General features: G+C 40.7%; 1 protein-coding gene across 4 annotated transcripts in view; it reads left to right on the top strand.

Moving 5' to 3' along the window:
* ARHGAP10 (Rho GTPase activating protein 10) overlaps positions 1 to 12,050 on the top strand; it is a 333,877-nt gene that overhangs the window by 228,267 nt on the left and 93,560 nt on the right. For all 4 annotated transcript variants that reach the window (XM_050790898.1, XM_050790899.1, XM_050790897.1 and 1 more), the window contains 2 exons: positions 303 to 408; positions 1,970 to 2,129. In XM_050790898.1, the coding sequence (XP_050646855.1) occupies positions 303 to 408; positions 1,970 to 2,129 (266 nt within the window). The remainder of the gene's footprint in view (positions 1 to 302; positions 409 to 1,969; positions 2,130 to 12,050) is intronic.

Genomic DNA, 12,050 nt, shown 5'->3' with positions numbered 1-12,050 from the left:
CATGAAACGCAGCATGTCAGAAGGAGAAGCTTAGCAGCTGTCCATTCTGTAATATAAACCAAGGGGAAGGCACCGATTGCAGCCACACTGACATTAGCTCATTAGGGGAGGCACAAGAAGATTCATTATAAGGGGAAATATTTTTTTTTTTTCCTTTTAAAGATGGCAAAATATGTTTAATGCTACATGTTTGATAATGTTGAACAGAGGAGCTGTTGTCATTGTTTGCTTGGGAAATATATTTGATTCTGAGTTCTCTACTAACTATTGTTTTCTTTTACTTTTTCTTTTTTTTTTGGAAGAAAGCGGCAGCCCGGAATCTCGGGTTAATGCGATCCATTTCTTGGTACACAAACTGCCAGAGAAGAATAAAGAGATGTTGGACATTTTGGTGAAACACTTAACAAAGTAAGCCTCTTTTTCTTCCTTTTAACTTTCTTCACTTTGCTCTAGGTGCTGGGTCGTGCTCTGGGATTTGTGATGGGTGGAACTAGGGACCACACCTGGAAGGGCAGGCTGGATGTTTGACTCATTGTGTGTATTTTGGACAAGACTGTTGAAATATGCTTTCATGAAGTTGTATAATTATTTGCTTAACATCTCTGCCAGCAACTCAGGGTTTGATTTGAAGTGAAAGAGGAGAATGTTATACATTACCCTATACACAGATTCTGGAAATGTGAACATAAATTTGTTAGAATATTTAGCTTGGTTTCACACCTACCTAACTCTAAGTTTGTACATGTCCTTTAAGTTGGCTTAATTCAATAATGGGTAGTTATTTTATAGATTTCATTCTCTTTTCCTCCTCCTTTTAAAAGTCAGCAAAATCAAATCAGGGGAGAAATTATCCCTTTCTTTAAGTATAGAGATCTTTCTAACTGTAGAATTTTAGAGGTGAAAGGAAGCTGAAGAACGCTGTATTTTAGAACCTTTATTTTACATAGAAAGAAAATGAAGGTCAGAAGATACTGTGATTTGCCAAGGGTCCCACTGCTAGTTTAGCCATTTATTCATTTGGTCAACACATATTTAGTGAATGCCTTTTTTAGGTGCTGGTGGATACATAGTTGAATAAGATAGTCTAAGTCCCAACTTTCATGAAGCTTATTTTCTAAGGGGAAAATATGAAAACCAGATTACAAATGAAAATATAAAATAGCTTCAGATGATAAGTGGCAGAAACACAAAGCAGAGTAAGGGGCCAGAATATATTGAGTGTGAGACTATAAAAATTGTTATTATGCAAAGGCTTTTTGAAGATGGTATCTTTGAGTTTAGACCTGAATAAAGTTGCAGGGCTGCTGAGAACAGTTGTCTAGGTGATTGACTGCACAATGATACTGGGCTGAAGGAGTGATTGTGGGTGCTCTTACCAAACTTTGCATGCTTTTACAAGGGGACTCTGCAGTCTAGTATTCCTTGGAAGCAAAAGTATAATATTCTGGGGAAAGAGTGAGTTTTCTAAGAAGAGGGGAACAGTAAACTAAGGCTTTTGGGGGAAGCAAGCTTAGCACCTACAATTGGCCCTTTGTGGGTTCTGCATGGGCAGATTCAACCAGCTGCTGATCAGAAATACAGTATTCCCTGTGGACTTGAGGGTTGATTTTTTTTTTTTTTTAATCCGTGGGTTTCCTGGGTTGACTGTAGGACTTGAACATCTGCAGATTTTGGTGTCTGCAGGGGTTCTGACATCAATTCTCAGGGGATACAGAGGGCCCACTGTACATGGAATTATTAAGAAAGCCATTGTGGTTAGAGTAGAGCATCAAAGAAAGGGAGGTAAAGGAGTAGGCAGCAGCGTCTGCATGGAGAGTTTCTCAGATCTGGTTATTTCAGAGGTAGGTGTTGAGGACGGTTAAGTCTCTTGACTCCTTGCTTTTAAGGAAATACAGAGTTGCAGACTATTTACAGTCCACAATTTTTGCTCCTTTGGTTAAACAGATTCCTCCCCACTTACCAATTTCAGCGTTTCAAATCACTCCAAGCAGAACCTGATGACCGTGGCAAACTTAGGAGTGGTGTTTGGACCAACTCTGATGAGGCCACAGGAAGAAACTGTCGCTGCCCTCATGGACTTGAAGTTTCAGAATATTGTTGTGGAAATCTTAATTGAGAACCATGAAAAGGTAAAATTCTTTTTTTTTTTTTTTTTTCTTTAAGAGATTTTGTTTTTGGCTTGTCGCCATGTACTACACAATGATCCTCTTAGATTTCCCTTTTCTCTCTCTCTCTGTTTTAAAAAAATTCTTTTATTCTCACTATGATGAACTTGGTTCTAAGAAGTTCTCATTGAGCTTCTATCTTCTGATGGAGTTCCATAAATGTGAAATTTATCTGGTCTTTTGTTATCTCACTGGTTTAATGAAGAAGCATTTAATCCAGATGCAAGTGAGTATCAAGGCAATTGTGAACTGTTTAGGACTTTTGTTGCTTTTATTCCCATCTTTGGATTTCTCACTCAAATTCCATGTGGCACAACAACTCTGTACTCTTGAGCAAGTTAGGGCTTTGCAACTTACAAGAGAAAATAAGGCAAATAAGGTTGAAAGGATGTGAGATGGGGCCAGAAGACCATGAGCATCATTGAGAGTAGGGGTTGAGGGGCAGCAAGGCCAGCCCCTGCTCTGCACCTGGGAAAGTTGCCTGCCTTCCAAAGATGGTTACACCTAGCTGTTGTGAATGGCACATAAAGGAGGAGAAGTTGGGAAAGGGTAAACTCTTCAAATAGGCTTAGGCATTGCATCTGGGCAGCAGGGCAGGGTACATATTCCTGGGGTGTGGTGGATGGGGTTGACTCAGGAGATCCACACTGGGGTGAGCAGAAACTGCTTTAATATACTCTTCCCTCCCACCATACCCACTCGACATATTAACTACTAGAAATAAGTACTGTTCATGATTGTCACTTTGGGGTCACTTTCCCAAATTACTGTTATTTTCTCCTTGATTACATATTGTCTATGGCTACTCTTACAATACAACAAAAGAGTCTGGTAATTACAAGAGACCAGATAGCCCGCAAGGCAAAACTATGTACTGTCTGGTCCTTTACAGAAAAGCCTTGCAGATCCCCCAATCTAGAGCAATAATTTTCAACCCTGAAAATCCACCTGAGGGACTCTTTTAAGTGGCTGTATAGCTGTGTGTATTCTGTTAAATTTTTGCCTTCCCAAGAATTCTGATAAGTAGCCAGCAAGAAGATCTGCTGATCTAGGGAGGAAGCGTCTCTTCTTAAGAACTTAGGAGAGGACTTCAGTCTGGAACACGAAAGAAGTTTTCATTAGTATTTGAGAAGGTTTTGTTCATAAGAGTTAAAACATTTCTCATTTTAATAAACAAATGAGTGACCAAGCATTCTGAGAGTATGGCATTTGTTGATGTTAGAGCTGGCCCATGCCAGTTTGTGTTTGAATTCAGAGTTGCAAGGAGCTGGTGTCTATTCAGTTTAACTGGGCTTCATTTATAAGTAGGGGTGAGATAATCTATGGGGGAACATATGGAAAAAATGGTTTCAGGATGCTCTTGGAGTGCTGTTCTCAATTAGGACCACTTTGAGGGCCTGCCTCTCTCCCGCTGTCTCAAGCCCCCTCAAAGTAAAGCTTCCACTTATTAAGAAAAATGATGATGGTGACTCATAGCTAAAAGTGTACCTTTATTTTTATAAGGATGTAAATATAGTTTTTAAAAACACTTATTCTTTAGGGCAGTACTTTTCAATCTTCTTGAGATCACAGACCACTGAGAAGCTGACAAGTTGTTAACCCTTTTGTTAGTAACCCAGATAAAAGCACATAAATCCTTCTTTCCCCTTAATTGTTTTCACAATTTCAGTGGGCTCACCTGCATTCCTGAATCTGTGGACTGTAGGTTAAGTATTTCTGGTTTAAAATGAATAATCTCTTAAGTGACTTGCTTTCTTACTTGTTTCTCTGTAATCAAGGGGAAACATGACTTTAAAAACCACATTATTTTCTTCCAAGAATTTATATATATATATTTTTCTTCATTCAGTCTCCGTAGATGAGTACTTTGCTAATAACGTTCCTGACTTCTGCCTCTAAGATAGGGAGCTGGAAAACTCTTAGAATGCTTGGTCATTCATTTGTTTATTAAAAGGTTTTTTAAAATTGAGATTGCATCATATGCCAGACATGTAGTAGGTGCCGGATGTGCAGATGAATGTTCCAGCTCCTGTGGGAAAGCAGGTCGTCATCTGGGGGTGGAAGCCATGTTTTGGAACTTGGATCCCATAAACGTACCCCAGTCTAACATGTTACATAACTTATTTTCTTACTTGTCTATTTCTCCCTGCTAAGATCTTTGAGGCCAGAGATCTTTTTGTCGACTTATAGTAATACCTGGTACATATTAGGTGTTCAGTTAATATTTATGGAATGAAATAATGAATTCAATACATCTTGAGGGGGTTGGAGGACTGGGAAAGAGACAGGCAAACAGAAATGTAGTCCCTTTGGGGAAGGCATAGCAAGAGTATTTCTTGGGTACTTGTTGCATTGGCTGTTTGCTGGAGCAGTTCCAGCTTGTTGCTAATGTTGGTTCTCATGGAAAAGATACGCTTGAAAGCTGATTGGGGATTTTTTTTTACCATTATGGTAAAAGCAGCTTGTTTATGGGTGTAAGAATTTTTGTTTTGCCTTTTTTTTTTTTTTTTTTTTTTTTTTTGCCAGTGGTCGTGAATTTATGCCTCCTTTTATGATCCTGTCAAACTGTCATTAAGCCTCATTAGTGTGCATTAATCCATCCAGACAGCTCATGGAAAGATAACTACTATTCAGTTTTAGAAAGAAGAATAATTAGACTACAAGCTTTGAAACAATGTTACAGTAGCTCAACAATCATTTGATTACATCCTAATTAGGAAACTTTTATGCAATTTATTTGTGAAAATACTGGCTCTGGGTCTTGGTCTTGGATAAAAGGATCTCCATTTCATGCTGCAACTGCCTGTTTTCTTCCCTTTTTGAAACTGGGGGGATAAGTACATGATTTGTCTGCTGGGAAGTAGATAGTGCCGCTTTCACCTTGTTAATAAATTTTGCAGGAATTTTCCAGTAGCGTTGGCGAGCCAGTTATAATAGTTACAGCAGACGAAAGTGGCCTCACTCTCAGAGCTTTATAGAGCTAAGCAGAAGTCTTTCGGTTTTCCTTCTCTTCCCTTTCTGTGGCTAGATAGTTCTATGAATGCACAGCCAACATTAATTAAGTGCTCAGGCTTTCTATTCAGAAGGGAGGAATGGACATCGAGTTTCAGATTCTCCACTGTGTGCATGGGTTTTGGGTTGGAAGCAGGGTTGTGTGGCAGGGTTGGGGGGTTAGAGATGGGGGATGTCAGTTTGAATTAGTTAACAGTTCTGAGAACCTAAATTTCCCCATTACCTCGCCTTGTCTCTTCCATTTCATCCTTGTACACTTCTACTGCCACTCCTGGCTCTTTGTTCCTGCTCAGCTGGACTTCACTGCAGAGTCCAGGCTCTGCTCTGAGGAAGAATATTTTTGCTGACAAGGGTGCTTGTGCAGAAAAACTTCATATGGATGTTTGGATCTATGTTAGCCACAGGTTTCCCTGACAACTGACCTAAGTGCACCCTCCAGAGGATCCTAACATTTGACTGTAGAGTGGGGAGGGAAGGATCTAGTCTCTCTTAGTGTTTCAGGACAAGATGAAAACGAGAGAGGGAGTAAGGACAGGAAAAGTTTAAAAGAGTAGTCTGAGAAAGGAAAACATTACAGTAATGGATGAGGGGCAAAAAAGGAGGGTTAAACTGGGGGAGGAAAGGAAGAGGCCTATGTGTGTCACTGAAAGTGACTCTGATGGGGAAAAATGACAAGAGAAGGAAGTCATTTTCTTTTCCTCAGTTATTTGTTTTTCCTCCCTAGGAATGTGAAAATTGTTGACTCCAGGAAAGTCAGTAAAGCAAAGAGGAAACTTCAACGTGTAATTAAAGCAAGATTGCTCTAGATGAATTTTGGAGTTAGAAAAAGGCCCCTAGTTAATCTGCTTCGGAGATCACAATTTTTCCTAGCCTCCTTGCTGTTTTTATAAATCTGCGTATACTTTATAGGAGACTTAATCCATATGTTTTAGCTTCATTTACACATAATAAAGATGTGGGCTGAGCACGGTGGCTCACGCCTGCAATCCCAGCACTTTGGGAGGCCAAGGCAGGTGGATCACCCGAGGTCAGGAGTTCGAGACCAGCCTGGCCAACACGGCAAAACCCTGTCTCTACTAAAAAAAAAGTACAAAAATTAGCCAGGCATGGTGGCAGGTGCCTCCTGAGGCAGGACAATTGCTTGAATCCAGGAGGCGGAGGTTGCAGTGAGCTGAGATTGCGCCACTGCATGCCAGCCTGGGTGACAAGAGCGAGATTCCGTCTCAAAAAAAAAAAAAAAAGACTTAAAAAAAATAAAAAGTTCCTGGGCCAAAACATTATCAAGGTCTTTCTTCCTTTGTAAATGAGAAAATTTTATTTCCCAGGCAGCAAAGGGTGCTGTGAACTTTTCAAGGATTCTCAAATTGGGGTTGTGCCTTAGGATTTGTGAGTTTTGCATAAGTTCTGTTCTTAACAGAGTATACTTGTCATGCATTAATTTGGCGCATTTTTTTCCACCAGTGCCTGCTGTGAGTCATTCATGGTGTGAGATTTGGGGGAAGTAAAGACAGTCCAGTAGGGGAAAGAAGAAATGTCCAAAAGTAGCTACAAGATATGGTAGAGGATAAGTACTTTGAAAGAGAGACAGAGAGAGAATGAGCGAGAAAGTGGCGGCAGCTTCAGAGGAGAGTTTATGTTCAACTGCAGGGAATCTGGAAAGTTTCCCCAGTTAAGTGCTTTGAATCAGTTTTATAATGGAGTTTGAACAGGTGGAGATGTTTTAAGAGGACATTTCGGGTATGGGAGACCATGTAATCAGAGAAACACAAAGAGGAGGTACGTGTTCTGGGAACGCAGCTCTTGTTGGAACATGGGCAAATGGCAGAAGATGAGATTGGAAAGAGATTGGGGCCAGGTGTGGGAGGTTGAGAATGCCGCTTTAGGACTTTTGCATTTACTTTTATAGGTACTGGGACCACTCAAGGTTTTCAAGTAAACTGCTTCACAAAACTTAATCTGACAGCAGGATTTGCAGTAGGAAGTAGAGGAATGAAAGGCTAGGAGAGAGGTTATTTGGCATAGTCCAAGGACATGGGAGTGAGAATGGGGAGTTCCAGGGTGGACAGCATCATTTGGTGAGGTGGAATAGGCAAAACCCGGGGACTGGTTTTGTAAGGGGTCTTGGGGAAGGTGTGATAGAGATTCAATCCTGGGACAAAATGGGTGTCACTAAGAAAAGGAAGGAGCAAAGGGGTTTGGGGGAGGAGTAAGATGAGTTCAGTGTGTCACATGGTGGATTATAGTTATCTGTTCAAGATAAGTCCATTAGACAGAGAGGTGGCACTCAAACTTATGAGTGAATTTAGAGGTAGAAAGTATAACATAAGGTATAAAGACAGATTGGCATAAGAAAATATTTATTGGATGCTCATGATGCTACATGCTTTGGGTCTACTAGAAAGGGTGTTAATGTAATTCTAGTGTATGTGGATGCTTCTTTGTGTATCCATACACATAAAAAATACATATATTAGGCCGGGCGCTGTGGGTCACGCCTCTAATCCCAGCACTTTGGGAGGCCGAGGTGGGCGGATCACGAGGTCAGGAGATTGAGACCATCCTGGCAAACATGGTGAAACCCCATCTCTACTAAAAATACAAAAAAAAAAATTAGCCGGGCATGGTGGCAGGCGCCTGTAGTCCCAGCTACTCGGGATGCTGAGGCAGGAGAATGGCATGAACTCGGGAGGCGGCGGAGCTTGCAGTGAGCGGAGATCGCGCCATTGCACTCCAGCCTGGGCAACAGAGCGAGACTCTGTCTCAAAAAAAAAAAAATAAAAATACATCAAACATAAAATTCCTATTGCATAAATGTATGTCACAGTATCCCTATACGGCTGTAAAATGCTTATTATGTATATTATCTCTTTATACATCTGAGAGAAGTGAAACGGCTGTAAAATGCTTATTATGTATATTATCTCTTTATACATCTGAGAGAAGTGAAGGTGAGAGCTTAACTTGCTCATGAATACACAGCTAGTAAATGTGGCAATGCTTGGGTTTGAACTGAGATTGACCCCCAAAGCCCTTGCTTTTCATCACTAGGAGAAGACAATAATATCCTTGAGAAACACCAAGATTTTCCTGTTAGGGGTAATAGAGGAGCCAGAAGAAACCCAGGCAGGATCAGGTCAGTGCTAGTGTCAGGGTTGTCTGGGGGCGTTGTCAAGGATGCCAGATAGGTCCCATGAGATGGGCGAGTATGAGGACGGACAAGTGATGTGAGCTCATGAACCAGTGGTGTGAGTGAACTCTTTCAACAGTGACATTTCGTTATTATTTTTTTTGAGATGGAGTTTCACTCTTGTTGCCCAGGCTGGAGTGAAGTGGCATGGTCTTGGCTCACTACAATCTCTGCCTACCGGGTTCAAGTGATTCTCCTGCCTCAGCCTCCCAAGTAGCTGGGATTACAGGCGTGTGCCACCATCCCTGGCTAATTTTGTATTTTTTAGTAGAGATCGGGTTTTACCATGTTGGCCAGGCTAATCTCGAACTTCTGACCTCAAGTGATCCTCCGGCCTCGGCTTCCTAAAGTACTAGGATTACAGGCGTGAGCCACCACACCTGGCCTAATGGTGACATTTCTGTTGAGAGCCAGAGTGGAGATCAACTTGTAAGGTGTACGTGAATGAGTGTTCCAGAATGAGTGATATTCAGTGTCAATTTTTTTTTGTTGTCGTTTTTGTCATATGACAAGAATAAATAAAGCAGGAGGAAAAGCCAGAATAGACGTGGAGGGGAAGGACAAAGCAGGACCGCTAGCACCTGAGTTTTGCATGGCTCACTGATTACCTTCAGAGTCTCGTGACCTGTTAGCTCATGTCTGAGGTAAGGAGTTCTTTAAAGGAACTTAGTTAAACAGGGGATGAACCTTCTCAGGAGTTGCTGAGTCTGTGTAGATTGAGTCATTTATTTTAATTTTTGTGGGTACATACTAGGTGTGTATATTTATGGGGTACATGAGATATTTCGATATAGGCATGCCATGTGTAATAATCACAGCAGGGGAAATGGAGTCTCCATCACCTCAAGCGTTTATCCCTTCTTTGTGTTACAAGCAATCCAGTTATACTCTTTTAGTTATTTTAAAATGTATAAGAAATTATTGTTGACTTCAGTCATCCTGTTGTGCTATCAAATACTGAATTTTATTCTATCTAACTATATTTTTGTGCCCATTAACCATCACCGCTCCCCCTGCCACTGCTCACTACCCTCCCTTGCCTCTGGTAATCATCATTCTATTCTCTATCTTCATGAGTTAAATTGTTTTATTTTTTTGCTCCCACAAATAAGGGAGAACATGTAAAGTTTGTCTTTCTGTGCCTGGCTTATTTCACTTAACATAATTACCTTAAGTTCCATCCATGCTGTTGTAAATGACAGGATTTCATTCTTTTTTAAGGCTGAATAGTACTCCACTGTGTATAAGTATCACATTTTCTTTATCCATTTGTCTGCTGATAGACACTTAGGCTGCTTCCAAATCTTGACAATTGTGAGTAGTGCTGCAATAAACATGGGAGTGCAGAGACCTCTTTGATACACTGATTTCGTTTCTTTTGGGTATATACCTAGCAGTGGGATTGCTGGATCATATGGTAGCTCTGTTTTTATATTCTGAGGAACCTCCAAACTATTCTCCATAGGGGTACATTGCCACCAAGAGTGTTCTCTTTTCTCCACATCTTTGCCAACATTTTTTATTGCCTGACTTTTGGATAAAAGCCATTTTAACTAGGGTGAGATGATATCTCATCGTAGTTTTACTTTGCATTTCTCTGATGATTAGTGATGTTGAGAACCTTTTCATATACCTCATTCTTATATTTGATACACTATAATGTAATAAAGACTCATGTTTATAATTTGACTCCCTCCTCATCTCCCCCAACTTCTAAGGGCCCTTGAAGATTCTGAAGAGCCTGTGAAAAGCGTCAAAGACCATATTAATCAGGGTGGTTTTCTTCTAATATCTGTCCTAATACTGAAAATATGGCAATTTATAAAGTAAGGAATATAATGTTACTCTCGGAATTACTTAATATAATAAAATTCAGATTAGATTGATCTTATTGAGTGTTTTAATTGGATTTTCAATGAGATTTGTAAAATTTGGTGCTTTGGTTGACCTTAGCTTTGTGTGGTACTTCTGTGTGCTCTGATGTTTCATTGATTTCCTGATGATCAGGAGGTTTTTTTTCTAGTATTAGCCTGTGTTAGTCTGTTTTCAGGCTGCTGATAAAGACATACTCGAGACTGGGAAATTTACAAATGAAAGAGGTTTAATGGGCTCACAGTTCCACAGGGCTGGGGAAGCTGCACAATCATGGCAGAAGGTGAAAGGCATATCTTACATGGTGGCAGACAAGAGAACTTGTGCAGGGAAACTCCCCTTTATAAAACCATCAGACCTCATGAGACTTACTATCATGAGAATAGCACGGGAAAGACTCGCCCCCATGATTCAGTTATCTCCCACTGGGTCCCTCCCACAACATGTGGGAATTATGGGAGCTACAATTCAAGATGAGATTTGGGTGGGGACACAGCCAAACCATATCATAGCCTTTATGTATTAGAGTTTTGTGGATGACTTTGTGCCAAAGGAGAATCAAATTTCATGTACATTAAACATTTCCTGGACAAGGATTCTTTATAATTTTGTAATAAGCATTTTAGCTTTTGTAATAGGGACTGTGATAGAATGTGTCATTTTTTTTGGTGTGACAGTGAAGGCCATTGTGGTGGTCTTGCTTTATCGAAATGGCTGATGGCCTTGTACTGTCCAGAGGTATCTTTATGGCACTTTGATTTATCCTTGTTTGCAACATGTGCTGCAAAGTCCCTGAGTAGCCTGTGTCCTCCAGTCACAGAGGAACCTAGACAGAGCAGTAGGGAGAAGGGTATATGTGTTTTCCATACGTCTTAGTCTGTATTGTGTTGCTATAACAATACTTGAGACTGGGTAAGTTTTAAGGAACAGAGATTTTATTTCTTACAGTTCTGTAAGCTGGAAAGCCCAAGGCTGATGAGCTGCCTCTGCCAAGAGCCTTCTTGATGTCTCGTCTCATGGCAGAAGGCAAGAGAACTGTGACAAAAGAGGGACAGAGAGAGTGCATGTGCAAGCGAGTGAGGGCCAAACTTGCTTTTCTAACGAACCCACTCTCGATTACAGACCTATGCCTGAGATAACATGAATCCATTTGTGAGGGCAGAGACGTCATGACCTAATGACCTCCTAAAGCTCACATCTCTCAACACTATTACATTGAGGATTACGTTTTCAACATATGTACTTTGGGGGACGCAGTCAGACCATAGCAGTGTCCAGTGTAATCACCAGAATAATAAGTTACATGCATATATGGAGGCGTATCACACTGCTTTGTTTTACTCTTGTTAACCCTGCAACCAACTTTATGACCTGCATCTACCTCTCTTTGCCACAATCAATAGGATGCCTTGGTGCTCCTAGGTTCATTGGTGTAATTGGATTCCCATTCAGTCTCAACTTGCTGCTTTCCCAGTAACAGCCACATATGGACTGTTTTTGATAAGGAGCATCCACTGCTCCATTCCTGTGGCTACAAACACAATATACGTCCTATCCCTCTTCTATGGGTTGGTCTCTGTCATTCTTTAATATATAAAGAGACTGAGTGAGTAGTATCCAAACCATTTTCCTTCAAGTGCAAGAGTCTTCCAGTCTTACAGCATGCTTGCCATTTAATGGGAAAAAGAAATCTCTTACACATCTAGCCAAAAATGCTTCTTGATTTAGCTTTGCTGGCACTGGGTTGCTAGGCAGCACTAGTTTTTATGTGAGAGAAAAATAAATGTCTTAAACAACAACAATAGCAGCAGCAA

Source organism: Macaca thibetana, chromosome 5 (assembly GCF_024542745.1).
Source record: "Macaca thibetana thibetana isolate TM-01 chromosome 5, ASM2454274v1, whole genome shotgun sequence".
NCBI classification, from domain to species: Eukaryota; Metazoa; Chordata; class Mammalia; order Primates; family Cercopithecidae; genus Macaca; species Macaca thibetana.
The sequence above is the reverse complement of the archived record's forward strand: the minus strand, read 5'-3'. Positions and strand labels throughout refer to the sequence as shown.